We start from the raw sequence: 25011 nt of genomic DNA, 5'->3' as shown, positions 1-25011 counted from the left end.
GAACTGATTTTCCGTTTTATCTGGCGAAAATTGGTCTCTTCGTTTCGTTTTCCTTCCCGAATTTTCCTCTGTGTAGAAAGCTTGCCGCTCATTTGTATGCATATGTATAGTGGCCTAAAATTTCTAGTGGAATAGAGGTTTAGAATTGACACAGAGACCAAACTTTGTTGCGTTTTAATTTCACATGGTTTATCTGCGCAAAAATCACTAGCAAATAATAACGCGATGTTGTTCGTCCGTACAAAGCTATGCAAGTAGTAGAAGTCTGCATTTGCAGACTTGCCTATTCACAATGGTCGCATCTATGCTGTGCTTATTAACGGGTTGTTATGCTGAAAAAACTGAGAATTTTCCTTTTTATGGACCTAATTTTACCACGCAAATTTGCAGACCAACGCCTCGGTGACACTAATTTGAGAGTAAATTTTTCGAGTGGCAAGCTGTGTTCTGTTTTCCCTCTCTCTCTTTTCGTTGACGTTACGTACCTTGGAAAGCTACCGTTTCTGTTGGAATAGGCTCGAAGAGTACAGTATCTCCGAGGATAAGTAATTAAGGTTTTCTCGTTTATGCATATATACTCACGTTGCCTAAGGTATTGCCTAACACATTTTTGCTCAGTTACGAACTACTCAACAAATCAATACGTGCGATAATAGCCTTATACTTACTGAATGTATTCACTGTTTAGTGCCTTAACGTTATTTGTTCACCGTATTTTTTTATGTCCCTCGATCGATGTATTGATTTATGCACAATAAAAGTTATGTATGATCTGCGTGTTCAACTTCTAGAGTCTTGGACTACAGTTATTTCAATAGCCGGCTACTTTATTCGATTCGCAAAAATGTTGGTCGTATTGATTGATTGATTTGATCCAATTCACCTAACGTTTCAGTGTTACTGTAGTCTGAACGATATGCACATAGAAAAATCTGCAAATTTTCCCTTTACAGCGTTCTAATTGCAGTTATTCACCCGCAATTACACTTTTGCCATGAAAAAGTTGTACTTTCACATCTGCAGTGGCGAATCCATGAGCATAGAGGATGCTTGTCCAAATAAATGTAATTAAGATAAAGTCGCGTCAAAGCTTGGTGATTTGTCCCAAATTCATGACCACTTTCACATTTCTGCACTGTTTTAGCTAGATGAAGCCATTCAGGTACTGTTTTCGGTGGTTCTGTTGCAGTCGTGGATGTTCGAGGATGTCCGGCCCAACATTAAAAAGGTTAGGAGGCACTCCACCGGAAAAACCCTCCGCTACAAGGAGGCCTAAAGTGGAACCAGTTCTGTCAGCGATTATTGAACCCTCTGTAGGTTTTCTTTTAAAATCTACATGTCAAATGGAAAAATGCGAAGATTTATGGTGATGCGAAGTGTTTCCCGTCGAGATTTTTTTTCTATGAATTTTTAATCAGTGAGAAGTGGATCTTTGGTCCGCTAGAGGACAGCTTTTATGCGGCCGTTCTTTTCTTATGAAATGAAGCAGGATATGATATGTTGATGTGAATTTTATTTGTCCTAGTAACGCGTTGGTTAAGGATTTCTACAAAATGGAGGACGAAATAGCTCGTTCAACCACCCACGCAGATTTGGAGAAGTCTTTTCTGCGTGAATCATCAGCACTAAGAGCAGTACTGCAAAAGCTTATTGATGGAAGTAAACAGGTAAGCACTAAACATAACAACTTCACGTCTAGGAAGAAGTGAAAGAGAGTATTCTATATGTTTTGCGCTTCGTTTTCGAGTTTTGAACATCCTTGGAAAAAGCCTTCAGCTGAAATCGTCTCTAGCCTAGGGATTTTCAGTCGTGTTCTTCTGAGGTGCTCCTGAATATAGCTCGTATGCGACGGTGTTCTCGTCTAGCTCATTATGCCACAGCGCAGCTAAGGACGGAAACAGCATCGCGATTAGAGCAGGTTTGCCAATTTCTTCTCTATACCCATCTTAAAATTATGATCGCTGTTTTGATGGAAGCGCAAGACGCAGAACATCCATGACCTCTACCCAGTAATGCTTAGATTACTTCCCTTCCACCTATCAATTACTTTTGTTTCAAGGAATTCGGAGGATCTTTTTATCTCAGTTATGGTTTCCCGTTGCAGGTCGAAGCAAAATATTTACACCTACAGAACTCTTCAAGTGAAATACAGCATTTGCAAAAGGAGATCAGTCGCTGCCTACAGTTTAGGTCAGTTTTTTTTTTCCTCCAGTGTTTTTAAACCTTTGAACTCAGACATATAGTAGGATCAGGACAACATGATGCACGATGCAGTTGCGTAAGCGGCTGCACTCAAAGCGATACAATGGAGCGTAGCAGTTAGTATCTGTTGGGCAGCCCCTTGCGCAACTGCAGCCTTCTTCACGTCGTTTTGGACCGACCACATGCATGTTATCTCTTACATGTTAAAAAATTCCGCTCCAACGTATCTTGTTTGAATTTTGATGAGGTTTTTCGTTTGCATAAATTGACTTATTACTAGTAAGTGCGCATAGTAATCAGTAATATAGACTTTGTTTTGAAAAAAGATTCGAAATTCACGACAATCGCAAGTTGTATACTCTTCAGGTTGTTCAGTGTTTTTTTCTTCATTTCATGCTATTTATTTAGTGCTGGTGATGAAGATATCGACCTAATTCCTCTGGACGAGTTCTATGCTTGCGCCCCGGAAAATGTATCTCGACCGGAAGTGACGAAAAATAACAAACATGAACAACGTTTGGCCAGGTTGACGTGGGAGATTGCGCAACGAAAAGCGTAAGTATTGATTTTAGCGTATCGTCATAGGATGAAAAGAAAAGAGGTTCACGATAATCGGGCTGCTGACTTCTGTTAGAAAGGCTCGAAATTTCATTCGGCTGTTTTGGGATGCATAACAATGAAAAGATTCAACTAATTCACGGATTTCAGTCTCTTGGATACCTTAACTGAGCAAGAGGGCCGTCGAAATGTGCTTATTAGCAGTATAAATGGGAAAGAACAACGCTTGAAAAGTCTTCGTTCGAAAATCTCTCAGCTGATGACGGTAAGTTCTAGAGATAGATATTTCTCGACACTGTTTTGTTAACTCGGTGAAGATTTGTTACTGCAACTTCGCGGGCTTCTCATCTCACGAGAACTGGCCCCGAGCAAGCTTAGTCACGGTGTTTCTTTTTGTTTACTGGTGAATTTGGGAAAAATTAGGCTGTATCACTGCATTATCACTGACACATGTGTAATTGTTTTTACTTACATTTGCATAATGAAACTGTGAGAATATTCCATAGATTTTTTTTAAAATCACATAATGGGAATAAGTCTTGGTATTTTACTTTTTTTAAAGCCAATCCGAGAAGAAATTTTCGATGTTGGGTTTTTTTTTTCATTTTTATCATGTGTTCGAGAACACTTTCTACTAACTTCACTGTTCTCACAGGCTGCTAAACCAGTCCAAGAAGCGCTAGGAGTTGGTAATGCCTCAGCGTCGTCTGCTGAACAACGTTCGCTGTTCTCTCTACTTCCACACGATCTCTCCGTGCTATATGTGCAAGCTGAGGCCTACAGGGACATTATGGAAGGTAATCGGACTTGGAACGTCTTACGGTATGTAATTAAGGAAACTGAGCGCTTTTTAGATACGAGCATGCAAGTGGTGATACGTGGAGATGCTAATGAAGCTCTACGACTCAGGCGCCAACGAAGAGATGAAGCGGAAGAGAAGGAGAAGAGTGATGATGATGGTGTGTGGCGTTAGTTCTTCGGTTGCTTGGATTTTTCTTTCATTAATTGCTTACAGATGTTAGTGACAATGAGGGACGTCATAGTGTTGTATCGGATCGACTTGAGCTGAACAAGAAAACTGTAACCCAACCACATCCCATCTATCTGAAAATTGATATCGGCTGTCAAGGTAAGTTTTCTCTTTGGGAGTAATATCCCAGGAACTTTTAGAGTCCCATTTCTTTTTTTAGATGATGTAAAAGTGGCGTTAAAATTGTACTATTTACCGGAATTACGAGTAACTTGTATGAAGTACAAAATCACTGGTAAATTGCCAACATATGGGTTAGTTTAATTTATTTTTTTAGTGTTTGCTTTTTTCCGTGTTTTCAAACACTAACATTTTTTTTATTTCTCTATCTTATTTTTTACATAAGCGCTAGCGCTGTTCTAGTCTTTAAAGCTCGATTTTGTAATATTTAGAGGTGTTTCCTCCCATGAAAACTTACTTGATGGCCTATTTCCCGGAGATGATGGCATGGAGTGCTCGAATCCGATTGGAGCAGCGAAATTACAACAGTTGAAGTGGGTCATACACGAGAGAAGCAGACGAATTATATATGTTTATACGATCTTTATCCTTCCTTTTACAGGATAGGAGTGGACGCTTTTGCCAACAAATACGGACGTCCGTACCGATTTGTTCAAGCGATCACCGGTTCAGCGTCACTAATGCCCGGAGCCGCGCCACCCACAGAGGCGGAGACCAGCGGTGTGCAATTAGCTGATGTCCTACATGATGTGATAAAAGCAATTCGAGATCGGGTCTCGTCAAGAGTGAAACTCGTACGACAACTACTTGCATTAGGTCAGTTTTTTAGGCCAGGGTAGGCGATCCTTTAGTTTATCCTGAAAAAAAAAATCCAGAAAAAAGTTACAGAATCTACACCAATGGATGCGTTATGCAGTTTCAATGTGCCGTTGAAAATGATGACTCATGTCACCTCGTTCAAGATGATTGATCAGGAGACTTTTATGGTAATTTTAGTGATTGATGTTTATTGGTTCAACCTAAAATTTTTTACATTTTCATTTTTTCTTCATTTTGAGGATTTTTCTTTGTTGTTCGGTTTTATTTAGTATTTTCGGCTTTTAAAAGAAAACAAAATAATGTCATATTTCCAAAATTGTTAAAGAAAAAGATTGTTAAAGGAAATAAATAGCGTATGAATGAGGGGGTATTGTCGGTTTAAAATGACATAAAGCTCGAAGCAGTTGCATAAATATTGCTGGCACCAATCATCGATGCACTTCGCGATGGTCCCACTCCGATCGTTAGCGCTATCCCCACCGCGCTGCTTCTAGCGCCGCCATTTATGCAACTGCGCTACGCAGGCAACGCAACCGCGTAATTTCATGCCGTTTTAACCCGACTATAAAGCCTATACCAAGTGGACATTTTCAGTCAACTTGAGTACTCAACCATCTTCTAAGAGGACGAGTTTTCGCAAATATCACTTGTTTTTCAGGCATCTGTCACACAGGGCATGCGAGCGCTGGCACAGCAAGAAGGCGGAGCCTTTTATTTCTTGGCAGTGCTGGAGAATAAAGGAGCTGATCTGAAGTAAGTATGAGCGTAGCTATTAGCGCCACATCGTTAATCTTCCAGTTATTTCTCATGTTTAATTTTTTTATAGGTTATACTCTCATTTTTTTTTTAGAATAAACGGTCACATAATGTTACCGCCAGATTATCCAAAGCAAATACCTCTTATTGCTGTTTCGATTACTAAAACGGGCGGAAAAGAGACGGGACCACAAACATTCAATGCCGCCAACAGTCACGTTGTTAAGGTAATAACATTCGCTATGATTTCCCTATAGTTTTTCTTTTTGAATTTTCTGTGGCCTTTAGGCGTTAGAAACGTACGTGAATGTGAGCTGCGTAAACGAATTGTTGACTGACATGGATTCGGTGTTGACACGACAATTGGCAACTCTTGTCAGCAGATGTGATGTGATCGCAGATCTTGTCCCACAGTTCAGCAATGGTAACACTCATAAGCAACATCTTTACAGCAGATCGTCACGGTAAGTGTTCTCTCCGCAATCACGGACATTTATTGTTGAACTATTGATTCATGGGTGTTTTTTTTCGGAACACCATCTTATTTTAGAAGTTTGTGGATATATTTAGTTTTGTTGTTCTTTTGTTTTCGAACAAAAGATTTTTTTTTATTTAGAGGACGAGACGACGACCTACCATTCGCGTATTCATCATCAACGAGTGCATTTACATACCAATAATCCTTGTTGTTGATACGTTGTTGTTCACAAAGTCAATACAATCAATAAAATTGTTTGATCTCTCATCCTGTAAGTGTTTGAATAGTTATACCTATTTGCTATTCATCTATGTAAATGTGATCAGCATTTATTTGAGCACTGTTTAAAAAATTTACTCCTAAATTCGGCTAACTATCCATCTTGTGAGCGGGTGTAGCGCAGTTGGTAAGGGGCCCATGCGCGACTGCACCGCCAATGGTTCGAAATCGCACTAGGGCCAACTAAGCCTTTCATCCCTTCAGGGTCGATAATTTGGTAGCAGACTCGGGTAGCCCCCGCAAGCCATTATATAGGCTAGGCTCGCGTTCGTGAATCTCAAACGATTCTGGATTGAGGCAGATCTCGTACTAGCAGGATTGGTCAGGGCTGTGTAGTTTATCCTTTATCCTTTTTGTGGTGCTTTATTTATCCTTTTTTCTATCGGAACAAATGCAGGTAGAAGTCAACTGGTTTGCTGCTGATTAGCTACAGAACTGATTGATCTACTGATTATTGATTACATCAGTACTGAAGTTTCCTTTGTGCTGATTTTCTTCTTCCCCTTCTATCTTCTCAAAGCTAAACTACTTAACTACTTTCTTTTGGAGATTTCTAGAGCAAAGAAAAAAAGATAATGGAGAGTACTAGTAATCGCTACTACTGTCTTGTTGTGTAAAATTTAAGGGGAATTCTAGAGAGCTCTGTTCCATTTTGTTTTTTTTTTGTTTTATTGCACACTTGTAGGTGTTTCCAATCAATAAATAACTAACTAAATACTGCTTAATGAAATGTTTGCCGAGCAACGTCGTTACCTCTAGCACGGATTTTTGAAGAGTGAAAGTCACTAAGGATGTTCGGATTTTGTACCAGTTGGGGCTATCTGAGTAGCTAAATTGGTTCTAAGGGAGTTTTTAAGGGAACTCTGTTTGAACAGAGGGCTCTAGCTGTACAATAACGTTAGAAGCCACAAGCAGTCTTGATTTCATAGCGGTAACGATGAAACGATGGGATGACAAGGAGGAAAGGGTTTTTGTTTCGGAATTTTTGTTGGAACAGGTGGCATTAATTCCTCTCAACATAACATTTGTGTGCCGCAAATGTGCTGCAGCAACTTAACAGTCTCTTTAGTTTTCCTGATAAATCAGAAAATCTTTCCACATTTCACTACAACCGTAATAATTCTTGTACTTTCTGTACCTTCCTTGGAATCCTTTACGCTTTTTTTTTCAAAAAAGGAGAGATCATTAGATTACTGAATTTTTCTTTAGTCAATTCGTCGCACTTTGAAATCAGTTTCATTTTTCAAAACTTGAAAATTTTTGATGTTTATCAGAATTCGTGAAACTCGTGCACTTGAGAAATAATATTCTTCATTAACGTTTTTCTTGTTTTCTCGTTAAATTTTTACTATCGCATGCATATAATTGATAGAGGCGATGTTGTAGAAGATTTGGGACCCGAATTTTTCATTTATAACATCACCATCAGTTAAACTGCGTCCTCTCGGAGAGATCCTCCAGATTGTCGCCTGTGGAAGACTTTGGAATGGCCAAATAATTAATCATCAGTGTGATTTTCGCAGCTGCTACGCGCCATTCAAATGCAGTAATCCCGAAAAGTAGTATGGAATGGTTGGAGAGAAAAAGACTGCTATGTTGATTTCCATAAAACTTAACTCGACCCTCAATAGAAAGCGGTCCCGTTTTAGTTTGAGACAATGCATTCGCACAGTATTCTATCTACAGTATTCCATCCAATTGGCGTGTAAAATTCGGAGAGATTAGCTCAAAGGGATCGACGGAGGTGTTTCTATTAACCAATCTCAAAAATTACCGCTATCTCTCTTTTTCCTTGCAATATTCCAAACGTAATATCTTCTTTTCCTTTCCTTTTTTTCTTTTTCTTTTCCTTCCTTTTTTCCTTGCTGTAAAGCGACTATTTTTCAAATTAATAAAGTGTGCTAAAATCGTAGAAAATAATTCAGTATTAAATATAAACTATAACATGATATTATTAATTTTCAGCGACTATTTAGGGGAATTTGGACGTGCATTAGAAAATCTTTCAAAATCGCAATTTTTCTTTCTTGTAAACTAATTTCCGAAAAAAAAAAACAAACAAACAAATAAACAAACATAGCAAAAAACAAAACCTGATGGATATTGTCCTCGGTGGCGTGAATCGCTTCTTTTTTTTTCTGCAGAATAAATTCTCCTCTCTCATCAAATGTACACTAGTAGTTCCCACCTTTCTTCCTTGTAGACTTTTTTTTTAAAGAAAAAATCAATAAATAAAAGAAAATAGAATAAACAAATAAAACCCTATTCAAACTGTTCTCAATGGCGTGAATTGCCTTTTCTTTTCTTTTTTTTTTGCAGAATAAATTCTCTCGTACTGCTACATTCTCATTACGTATTTGTTTCTTTTCTTTTCTTCTCATCCATTTTCCTACTGTTTTTTCCTCTTTCAGGAAAAATGGGTTCTTTACAGTCGAAAGTCGACGTTGATACCATACATAACGAGGTAGGCGAATCCAATCAAATTTTAAGACCCTAAAAACCTTATTGATTGTTGTTTGTAGGTAACTTCCACACCAGTTATGATCTACACCAAGGACGGTTGCAGTTTCTGTACGAGAGCGAAAGAATTGTTGAACAAAGAGAAAATAGAGTAGGAACTGTTTTTTTCTTAAGGGACATTTTACTAAAATTTCTTTAAAAAATACTACTTGATACTATATATTATTTGTTTATTATTATTATTTATATATATATATATATATATTTGATTATTTACTTGATAATTATTTGATAATTTAGATATAAGGAATGTAATGTAGATCGATTAAAGGAAGAGAATCCAAAAGAATATAAACCTCGTGTAAATGGATTGGTGTATATGACGAAGCAGACAACAATGCCACAAGTGGGTCGGATTTTTTTTTTGTTTGTAGGATTTCCCTCCATATCCCGCTACTATGCATGAGAAATCCTCAGGTTTTCATATGTGGACGTTTTGTTGGTGGATTTACGGATCTCGATAAGTTACGTGAAACGCGGAAACTCTGGGAAGAATTGGCGCAGTGCACCGGTGAAAACGATCCCAGACGAGAGAAATGATCTTTGAAATGAAATGATGAGAAATGAGAAATTGACCGAAATCTTCCGGTATTCTCTCTTTTTCTGGATATTTATATTATATCATTTTTGCCCTTAGAATTTTCATCAGAAATCAATCGAGGTTTTGGACTTGATATCACTTTTTTAAAGATCGAATTTTTCCAAAATATGAAATCTCGATTTTTGGGCATAAGGATTGACAAAAATAAGTAATAATAAATAGCAATAATAAAAACAAAAAAAAGTTTCGGAGAATTATGGTAACTAAAGAGAACGCGTTCCTAAAGCTAAAGAACAAATTAGTAAAATTTCTGATAAAGGAGTTTAGTACAGCCTCAGGGCTGCCATTACACCTAACAATCCTCGTTTAAAAATCTCGCTTGAAATTTTTTAATTTATTGAGCTTTCAGTTTAGTGTTCACTGCTAGGGTCGTTAGCTGAAAAACATATAAACTATGGTGCATAATGGAATTCCCGGAGAAATAGTTCATGGGTATTTTTTCTCCCACAATTCTGCATATAATTCCATTTCGATGAGTGCCTACGAAATTTTTTCCTTTGCTATTGAAGAACCATTAATCCCTTTTATTTACTCGCATTATTTTTATTCGTATGTTTTTTTTTCGTATTCGTATGTTTTTTTCTTCTCGTTTCCTCAATATTGAACAGCTGTCGTTACTAGGATGAGTTCATACTTGGATCTTTTTTTGTACTAATCTGTTGGCGCTAAAGCTGTATTGAAATTGTCGTAACAGATGCTATTAAAATCTGGAGTGGTACGGATTTCCGGTGGAGTATTCGTATACGGGATAGTAGATTATGGAGAGGAGAGTGATTTTGCCCATTTCTTGCTAATTGCCGTAGAAAACGGCCCCGAAGATATGGCTTCGAGCGATCCGGCGCACTATTTCCTACAAGGAGTTCGATTGGAGCGCGCCAGCTCTGTGCGGCGCCGCATCTTCCGGGCTGTTTTTTACGGCAATTAGGAAGAAATGGACGGAATCACCCCCCTCTCCATAATCTACTATGCCGTATAAGAATACTCCACCTGTAATCCGTACCACCTCAGATTCGTGGTGTGATGCCTTTAAGCACATAGATATTGATCGATGGTCTGTTTCAAATTCTGCCTCATGAGGATTCATATTGAATTTGTTATACGTGTTCGAAAAATAACCTGAAACCAAATAAAAGTTAATCCCAATGCTCATATGGACATTAATAGCAGGGTGAATAATTTTGAAAATTACTGTAGAATTCGGTTGTTCTCAAATACGCTCTTCCTTAGACGTTTTTCCCATTCTGTAACCGCATCGTATCAGAAAGTGAAGTACTGAAAGTATTTGTAAAGTGAAATAGAAATATATAAAATATATGAAATAAATAAACAAATACAATATTTATAACGCATAAAAAAATAAATAAAATACTACAAGTATTAAAAAAACAAATAATTAAATAATCAAAAATAAATAATATACTGCAGAAGCTACGAAACCATGAAGTCCTACAAGGTAAATTTAGTAATTTATACTAAGTTAAAAAATTATCCTAAAAAAGGTTTGTCTTGAAAATAACGTATTCCTGATGATCCTGGAGATTTCTCACATTATCAGGACCCAGGATTCTCATCAATCCAGAATTCCCAGCGCAGATATTCACGTCAGATTAACATAAAGGACTAGTTCACAACGCTGTAATGGGATGCGCGATGTATCACGTGTCATGTTCACGAGCACGTGCAAACTCGTCCACTTTGCACGAAATTGACACATTCGGTGGATGGTTTGATAGCTCATTCGCTGTGTGCGTCATTATGTTTGAGCGATTTGCAGCCGATATTTGCTCGTACTTAACTGAAGTCGACGGGAAACCGTGAAAATAGTCGAGTGGACTCGTTTCTGGGGTTTGTTACGGCAAAAGTGCAGCGCTAACCATGGAGAGGTGTTTCCAGAAGAGGTATCATCTGCCGGTCTGGGATTCCTGAGCCTATATCCATGATATTTGTCTTTGAGAGGAAAAATATGTACGATACGATGAGAACGAAGCCATTAATGATTTCATTTTTCATTTCATGTTATTCAGTATCAGTTGGCACCGAAATTCGGTGTCACGGGACTTCGTTGCAGGACCCATACCCGTACGTTATGGGAAATTTCCAATGCTAACACAGTAGTAGGAGTTTGTCACCTAATGTAGCTTAGAAGAAAATAAGAAAATATGAAATTAGAGCATAAAAAGCGCGATCATTCGATTGATATTTGTTTATAAATATTTTATATTTACTTATTTATCTAGCTGGAAAAAAAAATTATTGGATACGGGCTTTCTGACCACAATTTATTAATATTTGCTATTATTATTTATTATTACTTTTATTTATTAATACTATTGTTATTATTTCTTTGTTGTTATTTATTACCATTACTTGATTTGCATTATTTCCTATTTTTTTCCTACTATTTCTCATTAACTATTCTTATTCATATATCATTATTATTTATTGATCACCTTGACTCCAGTTGATCTTCGAACTGGTCGAGCGGGCGCCAGTAATTCTTCCATTTAATTGATTAATTTATTATTACTTAATTATTTACTATTATACTGTATTATTATACTTACGCCAGTAATTTTTCCATTTAATTAATTAATTAATTAATATTTGATTATTTACTATTACAATCTATTTATTTTAATTATTTTTAATTAACTTATTATTAAAAATATTAAATTTATTATTAAATGGAAAGATTACTGGCGCCCGCTTGGCCAGTTCGAAGATCAAAGGGAGTCAAGGTGATCAAGGTGATCAATTTATTATTATTTGATTATTTACTTTTTATTTATTTTATTTACCATGGCTATTTTTTGTTTAGTGTTCTTACAAAGTGTTACACACTTCAGAAATCTTACAAAAAAAAAAGAAGTCATCTCTTAGTCGCGGTCGGCTTTTCTTTCGTTACTGCTTTGTTTTACGAAAGCAGCGCTTCAGCTCTCAGCTCACCGTTGTCAAACAGCTTAACAAACACGTTATTTACATTGAAAGTTCTGGATCAACACGATGTTTCTGGTGGAATTCAAATGAGTGAGGTAAATACTTCAGAAAACTCAAACACACACACACATAATCTGCTCTACAACAATACCAGGAATGTTGCCTGGCGATAGTGGCGTAAGGCGGTGAAGAGGAAAAAATGATTTTTTTTTTCGCTTCGTCTCTTGCAAACTTCGGATTAGACCGTTAGAACACACTACTGTTCCTCCTCTTTTTTTCACTTGACGTACTTTTTACTGCTACTGTAGCCGCGTGATCCGTCGTCGTGGAATGTAAATATTTCCAGATTCAAACGAAATCATCGAAAAAGTTGCCACAAACAATCGAGCGCAAGGTTTTTGACATTTTCGTACACACAGAAGCAGATTTGCAAAGATTCGAAGAAAAAAAAAAGAAACGAAACAACCATAATGTCAAATAAATCACCTGCTACTGCTAAAATTGGATCACTATGGTGCTAAAATAAATAATATAGTGATAAATAAATAAATAATAAATAATGTTCAGTAGAAAACACACAAACAAAATTAGTAATAGATTACTATAACCTTTTAATACGAAAAAATCGAGGTGGATGGAAGATTTTTTCAAACGTTAACACAACTTAAAATATTCCATATATTTCTTATATTATTAATAATTCTATTATTTCTAATATTATAATATTTTGTGAAATATTCACAATAGGATTGTGTATTTGAATAGTTTTGTAATATAATAATTTATTTTCTTTGTAATAATATTTCTTCTCGACAAAATTAACACTGAACAATAACGATGACTGAAATACAGTATTTGAATTTGAATTTCGCGCGCAAATGGTGCGGAGAACATGGTCGACGGTAGAACAAAAAAGAATCAAAATTTTGTAAAACATCGGAAAATAAAAAAAAAAGTAATAATTGCATAAAATGATAATAATATGATAATAGTAGAATAATCATAAAAACTATTTCTCCATTTTTTTAAATTAAAAAGAAAACTATATTTACTAAAGCTTTTATTAAAACCAAACTATTGTTATTGTTATTTTTATTTTTAATATCAAAAATTGTTTCTTTTCCATATTTCATTTCTTTTTTTCATTCATTTTCTTTTTTCTTCGGTATATGTACAACGTTGACCAATTTATTGTTTTCAAATTTAAAAAAGAAATGCCACTGTGCTGGGTAAAACTTCATTGGGACCATGAATCCGAGTAACGAGAAGCACTATATTCTCGCCTAGATCCTCGAAAAAGCTCAGGATGTGAGCGATTTTTCATCGCCGGCGTCAACGGCGTCATTACATTCCACGGCCGTAACTGTACAAACATTACAGTAGTTTTAACAACAAACACATAAGATCGTTGTGCAACAGCTGTGCTCCTTGAGAAGAACGGGGGAAGGTAGGTGTTGTGTGAATCACCGAGAAGTGGACGAGTTACTTTTTTCTCTCGATCCGATTCAAACATGACAACTTCGAAGCCCGAAAAGTGTGCGGAAAAAGAAGTTCGGCGGGAGTGTTGATCGATTTTCTGCGCCAGAAGGTAACTCGTACCTCGATCCCCACCTGCGCATAGAAATGAAAATAAAATATTTAGCGTGAATCCGCACATTTTCACGAATAAATGAGGTTAAAGGCATCACCCCACGACTCGAGGTGGTACGGATTTCAGGTGGAGTATTCGTATACGGGATGGGAGACTATGGAGAGAGGGGTAATTCCGTCCATTTCTTCCTAATTGCCGTAAAAAACGGCCCGGAAGATACGCGTGCACAAGGCTGGCGCGCTCCAATCGAACTCGTTGTAGAAAATAGCACGCCGGAACGCTCGAAGCCGTACCTTCCGGGCTGTTTTTTTTACGGAAATTAGGAAAAAATGGACAGAATCACCCACCTCTCCATAATCTACGATCCCGTATACGAATACTCCACCTGAAATCCGCAACACCACGGATTCGTGGAGTGATGCTTTTAATTCGAGGTGATTTTGTAGCGCCCAGCCCACACCCACGCGATCATTTGAGGTTAACGGAGGTAGTGATGTCATGTGTAGGATTGGAGGTGACCAATGATCACCACGCCCTGTTCTGTTTAATCGTCAGCACTTGACATTGTACAAATACTATACTCGATCTATACCGTATGATCTTTAGCCGTGTTTCTAAAACGGTCTGTTTAACTTCTGAACGGCCAGATCGATCGACGATCTTCACAGGACCCATTACAGTTTTCTATAGCGATGACAAAACTCTAAACTTGACATTAACTAAATTTGGTATAATATATTAAAGTAGAATTAAAATATATGAATATAATACATCTACAAAAGGCCGACAAGACCAATAAATTTAAGTAAAATGTCTTTTTTTGATGATTTTTGTGCATTTGCGTAACACATTAACTACAGTCAGCCAATGTATATCTACAGTATCCCAACGGCTGTTGTTAGAAATGTCCATTAAAATTATAATTATAGACTTTAAATCTAACTTACTTTGAACTGAAGTATTTACATGGATTCTTAGAGGAAAAACCGAAAGAGTTGAAATTGGACCACATGTATATTTGTTTACTTGTTTATTTACTTCAATTTCAATTAAATTAACTAATAACATGGACTTTAATCGAATTATACAAAAAAATGTTCTACACCAAAAAATTGATGGGCTGAAATAGAAAAAAATTAAAGGAGAAGGGAAAGTTAGAGAGAAGTTAGAGAAAATATGGGAGCAAATATACGAGAAATAAAGTGAACATGATAACAACAGATATTTATTTATTTATTTGTTTATTTTTTACGTGTATGTTTATGTGTGCAAGAACAAAGTATAGAAAGAACAAATAACATAAATTAAACAGCAATATAACGTACAAAAAAAGCATTAAACTCGTGCTTCTGACAATGGCGGGAATTTCAAATGATACTTTTCTAAAATGCGGCCAACTCAGGAACGCTTCGCTCAACTGAAACTTCTGTCTGAGACCCCTGTAATGAATCCGATAACCTGCGATAAATTTCATATCCGTGTGTCAGGCAACGATGTATATTTAATCTACGGTTTGCGTTGAAGTTGATTACACGCACAGCGACACCTCGGTAAATAGAAAACTGATCTGCAGTGACGGCGGTTGCATGGCGGATTCAACTAAGGACAACATTTCAGAATTCCAGAACGACACTACCGTAATCATGCGACAATCCGCGATAGACCTAATAAGTACATAAAATAAGAGTAACACTTAAAATGTTTTTTTGTCCTTTTCGGGGCTTACGGCCAGATATTTAACAGCAAATATTTGCCATCTCGTACACTATTACCGTATCTGAACACCGTAAGTAATAGTTAAGTATTAATACACTTACTTAAGCTGTATGTTACATTCTGAATGAAAGCGCTGGAGGTCCGCCCACTCTTAAGAGTTTGACCTGGAATGTTTGTTTATCGGCGACGGATATAAATAGGAGGCATGCCGTGTGACAGACAGTTCCTCCTCCCTGTTTCCTCAGTTTCTCGACCGCTGCCGAGAAAAATGCTGCGATTGTAAGTTTTCGTTTTATATTTTAACAGTAATTTAGTCTTCTCTAACGAATATGTGGTCAGTTTTATGGATCTACAATTTATTAGAAGAATTACATAACAAAATTTAAATACAGACTGAGACAGAGGTAAAGAATAAATGGTTTGTACCTATATATAATTAATTTTCAGAACCATTTGCATCCTCGTGCCGCTCACAATCGCTCAATACTCCAACACACAAACTGGTACGAGTTTTATTCCGTTCTTTAGAAAAAAAAACCAAAAAAAATGTTTAAAAAAAGTTGTCCCAAAAGTCACGCATGGCTCCATACTATATACTATACAAATACTGAACTAGTCCTTACATGAAGTTAAAGCTCTCGAATTTAGAAATAAATGTCCATGCGCGACTTTTGGGACACGGGGACCAATTGTAGAGGGGTTTTTCTTTAAAAAAAAACACTAACGTTTAGAACGTAGAAGGGTTTTCAAGAAAAACGATCTAAACCTTTGTGTCTTTTCCTAATATATCGATGACACTATACCGTAACCCGATTTTCCTATTTTCCTTAGATTGTTTTGTGCTCATAGATTGTTCCAAATAACGAGAACCAATCGAATTTATATCGAAAAAAAAAGTTTGGGAATGAGACAAACAACAACTCTAAAGAAAAATTTCAAAATTGCGGTTAGTTTCAAAAAACGAAGGAAGAAATGATAATTTTGACAAAAAAAATTGTGAAATATAGGTGGTTTTCCCGAACAATTCTCGAAATATCGATTGGTTCGAGGTATTTGGTTTAGTTATTGATTTTCCCGCAGCTTCTCTAACCGCACCGCCTTCAGGCTCGCAATCTTCTAACAGCGAGCCCGGATATTTACCTGACTATCAGGGCGATCGATACACGAATCCAGCACGAATCACCGAAACACAGGCGCTGAATAAACCGTTCTTCGATCAGCTCGGCTATGTGCCACCGGCGCCGCCGCAAACACCAGCCCAACTTGGTGGACAGGGGCAACCAACCGGAAGCGGATACGCTCCGCCCCAAACGTCTGCGCAACAACTTGGTGGACAAATGCAACCAACCGGAAGCGGATATGCTCCGCCCCAAACGTCTGCGCAACAACGTGGTGGACAAATGCAACCAACGAGAAGTGGATATGCTCCGCCCAATCCTAGTAGCACCAGCAGCGGCGGCGGTAATCCTTACGTTAGTCAGGGAAGTTCCATGTATGGAAGCAGCGTTGGAGGTGGAACTATGCCATATGTCGGTAGTTCCGCAGGTGGAGACGCACAATATGATTACCTGCAGAATTACGTTGAGCCTATGCAATACGGTCGTCAGCAGTACGCAACTTCTATGAGAAGCGGACCCGTGCAATCGTATCGAAGTCAACCGCAAGCCACGCCCAGAAACAGAATGCAATTATCTGCGTGCTGTGCTTCCACATACCGTAGACGGCGTTCCATTCCCCTGCTCACACTTTTGAAACGACGAAATTAGACGTTGTACATAGTGCACAATAAGCCGTGCACAGAGTACAACGCCGAAAAATCGATTATCGATCCATTGATTGATTCATGGTCACTCATGTTTGCAATGTCTGTACGTAAAGTTCGTCTTTATAAAAAATTCCTACTAATCCAGTAGATAGAGTAAAGAATGTTACATCTCGAATGAAATGAGAACATTCCATAAATGATGCAATATGGTGGGCGGAGCTTACACTTGCGTTATTGGTTAAAACTGTACGAACGCAAAGAAGCGCAAATTTGAGGAAAAAAAAGAAAAATAAAAATGTACACAGACAACACAGTCTCTTAGACAGATAGAATGAAACGAAATAAAGAATAATTTAAAAAAAAAAACTTACGGAACTAATGATGGCTTCTACCTATCACGTTTCACTTTCATACAGTAGTAGTAGTAATTTTCTTTTGAACAAAAAAAAAAGAAAATAAAACTATCTTCAACATCCACAGGAAATTCGAATGAATGCAACAAAAAGAAAAAAGAAGAAAAAAGCAGCCTATTTTTTCATTTATACAGAAAATACTCTTCGTCTCTGACCCTAATCGATAGTGTGTGTGTGCTAATCAATGTTTAAACCCAACTAAAAAAACAACAAAAACAACAAAAACAACAACTATGACACAGACGGAGACAGAGACGCAGAGTACGAAAACTGTTCTCTGCCCAATAAAATAAACAAAAACCCCATCGGTACCGCCGTTTCACTTTTTTTTTACAACTAACAAAACAGGAGATTTTCCTCTGCGTCTCTGATTTGCTCAAATCCATGAACACCGAAGAAGGGGACCCTTTTATATGAAGTACACTCGCATAAATTCGTCGCATATTTTAGGAAGTAGTATTTTACGCGAGACGGTAGAGATGAGATTTAGTTTAGAGATTTGTTTATTGAATCAGGCAAAGAGCGGTAACTTAAAAGAAGGTGTAAAGCAATAACTTACAAGAACGTAAATTTACCTCAGTTACAACGAGGAAAACGTATCATGTACGTGAAAGGAAAGAAAATCCTCTACGTCTCTGACCCCAATCAATAGTGTGTGTGTTCTAATCAATGTTTTAAACCCAACTAAAATATACTATAACACATTTCATATGAAATGTTCCATTTTTAACAAAACATGTCGTGTGTTTCTATGTCTGCGCTCTAGCTCACGCGTGTTGATGACAGAACGAAGTTAGTTTATTTCAAAAAAGCTTGCATTGTGTGCTGCCTCTGCGTCTCTGCCGTTTCGTTGAACATTGTTAGGGTCCGAAAAAACAATAAAATATTAAATATAAATAAATAACAATAATAAATATAAATATTAGACAAAATCAATTGATTACCAGTTACCAGTTAAACAAAATTAGACAATTCAATCCAATAGATATGAAATCTAATATAATGTGAAAATGTGTGATGTAGTAGCATTTATGAAATTTTTCGGACAGTTTAACTCTTTTTAAATAAAATAATTTCTAAAATATTTTTGAAATACCACCTTGGGGATCTCTAAAATACTCCTTAAAAACCAACCCGGGATTTTCTAAAATGTCCTTAAAATCCACCATGGATGTCAATGATCTCGCTAACCGCCGTCAACCTCACTCACCCCTATCGCTCCTCTCGGCCTCTCTTAACCTTTCAACTCGACGTCTGAGGTGAAGTGTCAAGACAAGACATCCGCCCTGATCCCCAAAGAGGTAATCTCCGTAGACAGTTCCGTACAAAAAGCTGGTTTCGTACCGATCCAAATCCCTCACTTTCTGTGACTCATTCGGAAGTGACGTCATCGAGATTGCTACGGACCACAGATCACGTGTAGAATCACATGTGATCCGCTGTATGAGTGTCCGTAACGGTAACCAGGATGATTCTCCCGAAAAATCACCGGGAATCGCTGCGTTAGACTTTTTCTGGTGATTTGCTGTTCCCAGTGTGTTAAAACCACTAATACAGATGATTACCTGGGGTGATCAAATGGTTCTTACAGGGTTATCGATCGATACGCATACTTTGAACGCCTAGATTTCTCCTTCAACATTTGTTTGCTAACCTCGTTTGGAAAAAAGGGCGGTGTCTACACAAGAAAAAATTGAAATCACCTCTGATTTTTCGATCAATAATCAAGAATTTCAGGATACACATCATCGTATGGCTACGCAAATCAACAGTACAACCCCAGCTCCACCTACTACAGTACGCCGTCATCATCACAACAATACTACAATCCAAGTTTGAACTCAAATTCACCTACACGTAACTACAACGCGGTGCTGAACACAAATCTTGGCTATGCAGGACAAGTTCAACGAGAACAAACTCAACAGTACGGTTACGGTAACATGCAACAACAACAGTACGCGAATCCTAACGATCCGTTAAATCGCGTGCCCCTATCGTACGGTTATTATGGTTCGAATCAACTTTACAACGATCAACAATACGGGAACCAGCAACAGCAGCAACAACAATACTACGGTAATCGACAGTATGACAGCAGCAATTATCAAAGTTGGTGCTGCGGTCCAACCTCAACATCATGCTGTTATCAAACTTCAAACTCTAATTCAATGCAATACTACGATCCCAGTATTAGTAGCAATCAAAAATACATCACCACCTACGGTAATCAACAACAGTACGGTACCACATCTACCATATCTCCGTATCTGAGCCTCACCACTACACGATCGTACGGAAAGAAGAAGTAGATGGCGAATTATTGATTAGTTAGTTAGATTCTAATAAACATGTACATATAATGAAGATTGTTTTTTTTTTCTCACAGATGTAAAACAATTAAAACACCGAAGTTTATTGATAACAATGCATAAAAACGAACGTAAATATGATGTGATGCAAAAAAAAACAAACAAACAAAAATCAAAGATCACATTCTACACTAAACTGTACATAAACTATGGGCACTTTGACGTAAAAACCTGATGAACGAGTGAAAAATCAAAGGAATCGAAGACAAAGTAATTGTATACATCACGGTGCGAATTTTTCGAGGAAAAAACAAAAAAAAAAAACGGAAAAACTGCAAAAGTCTCAGAATATGCTCGTAAAAACAAATATTTCAAAAAAAAGCCTCAAATCCAGACAATCTTCCTTTGTTTTTTAGGCCATTGCAAGTGAAGCAATAAGCTGTATGGGACCTAGCTCACCTACACCTCTTTCTAGTCCCATCGATTCCTATTCATCAACTCAGCCAGGCTATCTTCTACTGTTTTATGAGTGTGCAGCAAATTCCCAACGTTTGCACGACGTCTCACCGAATTTTTCGAACCTTCTGTCCGCTTCACCTGTAGAAAATTTATTGAGATTTTACTGAGCGAATGGATCAAAACATTTTTTTTTGAGTCCAAATTAATTTTACAATTAAATATACAGTAACAGTTACAATATGCATTATATATAACAATGTAGTATATATTTTATATACAGTAACAATATATTTATTTTTCATAGATTGTGCGTAAAAAAAACTCTGACAAATTTCTGTGTTTTCCAACGATTATTTCTCGCACCTCAACGAATTCTTTAAAATTCACTCAAGCAAACTGTTAAAAGCGGAACTTCTTTTCAGACGAACAAAAAAGGATTACATATAGTTAAAGCTAGGAATTACACACATGGTTGAAGTAGGTGAAATTTGTTACAGCCGTTGAATAAACAGAGCGTTTAATAAATAATAATAACAAAGCAAATAATAATAGTAAATAATAATAACTAATAAATCACAGGATAGTTCCATTTGTTAGGCCTTTTTTTAGTTTTACGCGGATAAAACTGAAGTGTTCACATGTTGTGGAGCAGTTACAGATTTCAAAAGCTTGCCGTTCCAAACCGTTTTTAAGTACATAAATCTAAAATGTCCATCAACTACGGGATCTGGGGAGTAAAATTGAGAAATTGTCTTTTAAAAAACAACTGAAAATCAACGCCATCCCCTTTGGCTCCGCCATAAGAGTTGTTTCAAGGAGAAATGTGCAAGAATAACCATTTTCTACGTCATATTGACAAACAACGATGAAACAATCAATAATTATCCTATAATTATAATTATGTTTTAAATCCTACTTGGTTTGGAATTTCAAATATAGGCATTTTCCAACAGACATCGTCCCTCTAGCCCGCTCAAGCAGAAGAAAAATCTGTTTTAAATCGCTGAAGGTCTATCTTGTACGATATAAAAAGGATGAATAGCCGGAGAGGGACTCTGTAATGTTTACTCTTTTCATTGATCTCTTACAAACTCACCTTTCCAGGCATTCGTTGTGCTTCCAGTTTTTCTCGCTCTTTCTCACGAATCTCGTCAAGACTGCTTACATTTTTAGCTGCAAAGTAGTCAGCCTCTACTTCCTGGAAAACAATTTGTTCCGAAACGTCTACAATACGTCGTAAACATATGCGTGGGAATTGAAACAATATAAATAAGCACAACAACACAACAACTTACAGCAGTAACATAAGGTCTGCTCAGCAGTTTCATCACGTTCCATTCTCTGGCGAATCTCTCTCGCAAAACTTCTAGATCTGAACGTGATACAGGATAGTCCGGTCGCCCAGTCCTAAAAATCAAAAAATAAACGTTCGGGCAACAAAAAAAAAACGTGTATAAATCGCTAAATTACTGTGGTTACGTTGAATTTTTCATCAAAAGCAATAAAAACAAAAACTATGTTACGTGAAAGCTGCAGCGCCCACCAAAGGAAGTCTAGTAATGCTATGTACATAACTGAAGGGCGCTGTTTACAAGGAAAAGCCGAGAAAACCAATCAATAATCAGGAAGAACGACTTCAGCCTGGAGATGCAGGATTTTCCATCTTTTCACTTACATTAACTACATTTTCTAAACTAAGCAAAACAATTAAAGGATCCTATATATTCTTAGGAAGCTATGAAAAGAAGATGAAGTGAAGTTCCACCTTCATTTGCGTAATATCCCGATACCAAAAAGTCATTGGCGTTAATCAATCCACTTGGGATGCGCCAACGCGTTTTACTGTAATTTGTAACCGCTGTGGTTATTTTAGAACGCGTGTTGGCTTATACAATGACTTGCGAGGGCCAGCTGATGATCAAGTCAGGGTTTTTATCCTCCCAGACAAGTCTGGTACCAATTCGTCGACCGCGGGGATGAAAGGTTTGGTTGGCACTAGGGCGGTTTTGAACCATCGACTGTGTGGCTACAGCAGACCTCTAATCAACTGCGCCAAACCCACCCTATACCTAAATATTAGGTGAAGCAGAAAGTTATGAGCGTTTTTCCCTTTATTTCGACGATGAAGTTAGCATATTTAGGACTAACCGATTAACCGACGATTAACTGGTAAGAAATCGAATATGCATGGTTTTGTTCGATAATTTTTGCCCATTTTGACGGCAATTTCATAATTACGCAATTGAAGAACTCATTGTCCTTAGTGGCGTAGAACCTGATCACCTCATCTTCAAAAGGCTCTCATAAGCCAGTCTTCTAGCATCAAGAAAACTTTGGAAGTGCTTGAAAATTTGACAGTCACTCGGTGCCAGATCTGGACGACACGAGTGGACGACAAGGTGCGGTAGAACCGGCCATCCAAACTCTTGGAGCTTCACGAGTTGTTAAAGATGTGTGCGGCCAAGCGTTATCTTCATGAAACACAACATCTTTCCACTTGTCCAATTATAGCCGCTTCTGGTGGATCGCCTGCTTCAATCTGGTCAGTTGTTGACAGTAGAGGTCTGAATTGAGTGTTTGGCCCGTTTGGGGATGAACTCATCGGCCCAAACACTCACTCACTCACACACTCAAGGATGATTCCTTTCCAACCCCACCAAACAAACAGCAAAACCTTTTTTTTGCCGTTAATCCGGGGTTCGCGATGATTTTGCCCGGCTCACCGCGATTGGACCACGATCTTTTCCGGTTTTTGTAGGCATAATGTCATCTTGAACACAGACTACAGTATGAACACGTCTATGAACCGATGTCTACATCGTTAGATGTGGCTCACTAAAGATATCAGGTGAAAACGCTCAGAACATGTTACTTGACATAATATTTATTCAATTATTTATTTGAAAACACTCATAGGTGTCCCAAAGACAGGAATAAGAAAGTAAAGCGCTCCCTATAATTTCGCAAAATTTCATAGAGCAGAAATTTCCTTCTTTGTACTTTCGTGCGGTGAATTGATGGGTCAGGTCAAGATGGGAAATCACTACGCGAGATCCTCCTCCCAAATCCAAAACGCCTTAGGAGAACGAGATTAGCAGGACTAGGATGATCAACTTAAAGGTCTGGCTTAAAGGCATCACCCCACGAATTTCGGATGATGCCTTTAAGCCAGAACTAACGAGTCTGTCAGAAACCCGAAGCGAACGGGTGAAGAACCTCGGAAGTGGGAAGGCTGATCACGTTTTGCTATCCATAAACGGCTACCCACTACGAGAAGAAAATAGATATAAAAAATTCTCTCCATTGTATATTTTCTGGTCGGATTTGTGCTTTTGTTGTGCTTTCGCTATTTGTTATCAAAATTCCTCATCAACACACTTCCACTATAAATTCAGTTGAGAGAGAGCATTTTGAAATCACCTTTTGTATTTCTTATCTTATTTTTGATTTTCTGTTCGAAAATAAAGGTTCAATTACCCAAGTTTGAGGTCTGGAGGAGCGGTTCGGTCCACGTGGTACCTGGTTTGGGGAAAGAAGAAAATTTCTTAGCAAAGAGCAATTATACCGTGGAACTTAAGGAAGAAAAAAACCTTTGGAAAAAACTTAAGAACCTTAAAAACTTGGGGAAAAGAGATTAAATGGCGAGTATCCAGCTAGCTAATGTCTGTGAAAGGATAACAAAAGGAGAGAAAAGACTCAAGAAAGAGATATCTCAGGATTACTGGATTAATACCAGCTTGAAAGATCTTAGAATCGGTGAAATCCCCAATTATAAAGAGAGTGATAGAACTCTGTCCAACTAAATGCATTCTATCCTGCTACAGTCAGAGCTTCATTTTTACAGTATCCAATCGAACTGCAATATCACGCGACTGTATTTAGGCGAACCCTTTTCCTATCAGAAGACGACAAATATAAAAAATCACTGCATTAAGCGAACTCACGCTTTTTTCTTCGGTAACGGTGAGCCACTGTATCCAATCTCCCAAACTCGTCGATTCCAATGTGGTAGATTTAAATTTCTGCGTAGCGCACGTGTCAGAAACATCTAATAATTAAATCTTAATTCACAATACAAATGACGATTCATCTGAAACAACTAAATATGCCAATGCGTGTGAAACGCTGATAAAATGCAAAATTTGTACCGAATCGAACAGATTCTTTATCATGATGACAAATATTTATAATAAAAAAAACAATAGACTGATGTTTCATGCAGTTCACAATATATTCTTAAAAAACCAATCAATAAAGTTCTGTCCTACAATAATGGCATTATATAAACTTTTTTAATACAAACATTACATGGACACACCACATTCCCAAATGAGAAACTTAAAAATACGATATATCTTATATATACATAGAAGATGGATAATTCCAGAAATCAACAAATCGATGTAACTAAGAATCGTGAGAAAGATGTGCAGTACAAGAAATGTTACAGCTAGTTTGTAATTGGAAAAAACCAAACAACAATTAATTCTACAAATGATCAATTCCGATTAGGGACGTTTATAGTCGACGTCGAACGTATTGTTGGACCAGGCTTGCCATGCCCATGGGAGAAGTCGGCACTGTTCCGCCTCCACCGATCAATAGGACGATGAT

The 25011-nt window shown here is 37.4% G+C and overlaps 4 protein-coding genes across 6 annotated transcripts; 3 read left to right on the top strand and 1 right to left on the bottom strand.

Moving 5' to 3' along the window:
• Positions 1-1205: 1205 nt before the first annotated feature.
• On the top strand, positions 1206-6006 carry RB195_008329 (uncharacterized protein; the record flags this gene model as incomplete). The annotated part of the gene is made up of 17 exons (XM_013441587.2): positions 1206-1313; positions 1542-1667; positions 1808-1918; positions 2105-2190; positions 2611-2757; positions 2911-3025; positions 3416-3557; positions 3615-3719; positions 3776-3889; positions 3951-4044; positions 4183-4284; positions 4353-4567; positions 4640-4737; positions 5229-5323; positions 5421-5553; positions 5615-5790; positions 5943-6006. 17 exons carry the CDS (start codon positions 1206-1208, stop codon positions 6004-6006), a joined length of 2031 nt encoding a protein of 676 aa, XP_013297041.2.
• A 2493-nt stretch (positions 6007-8499) lies between these two features.
• RB195_008328 (uncharacterized protein) lies at positions 8500-9143 on the top strand (the record flags this gene model as incomplete). The annotated part of the gene is made up of 4 exons (XM_064194768.1): positions 8500-8547; positions 8606-8694; positions 8844-8949; positions 9021-9143. The coding sequence occupies 4 exons, from the start codon at positions 8500-8502 to the stop codon at positions 9141-9143; spliced, it is 366 nt and encodes a 121-aa protein (XP_064045913.1).
• A 6510-nt stretch (positions 9144-15653) lies between these two features.
• On the top strand, positions 15654-19938 carry RB195_008327 (uncharacterized protein; the record flags this gene model as incomplete). 3 transcript variants are annotated; one of them, XM_064194767.1, is made up of 5 exons in its annotated part: positions 15654-15727; positions 15896-15951; positions 16553-17057; positions 19218-19300; positions 19364-19938. In XM_064194767.1, the coding sequence occupies 5 exons, from the start codon at positions 15654-15656 to the stop codon at positions 19936-19938; spliced, it is 1293 nt and encodes a 430-aa protein (XP_064045910.1). The 3 variants fall into 3 exon arrangements, with proteins under 3 accessions (XP_064045910.1, XP_064045912.1, XP_064045911.1); XM_064194766.1 differs by lacking the exons at positions 19218-19300; positions 19364-19938 and having other exon boundaries at positions 16553-17214; XM_064194765.1 differs by lacking the exons at positions 15654-15727; positions 15896-15951; positions 16553-17057 and adding an exon at positions 19070-19143.
• Positions 19939-20409: 471 nt separating this feature from the next.
• RB195_008326 (uncharacterized protein) lies at positions 20410-24445 on the bottom strand (the record flags this gene model as incomplete). Its single annotated transcript, XM_013436220.2, has 4 exons — positions 20410-20535; positions 21494-21595; positions 21693-21804; positions 24342-24445. The coding sequence occupies 4 exons, from the start codon at positions 24443-24445 to the stop codon at positions 20410-20412; spliced, it is 444 nt and encodes a 147-aa protein (XP_013291674.1).
• Positions 24446-25011: the final 566 nt, after the last annotated feature.

The sequence above is a fragment of the Necator americanus genome, chromosome III (genome assembly GCF_031761385.1).
Source record: "Necator americanus strain Aroian chromosome III, whole genome shotgun sequence".
Lineage (NCBI taxonomy): Eukaryota > Metazoa > Nematoda > Chromadorea > Rhabditida > Ancylostomatidae > Necator > Necator americanus.
The sequence above is the reverse complement of the archived record's forward strand: the minus strand, read 5'-3'. Positions and strand labels throughout refer to the sequence as shown.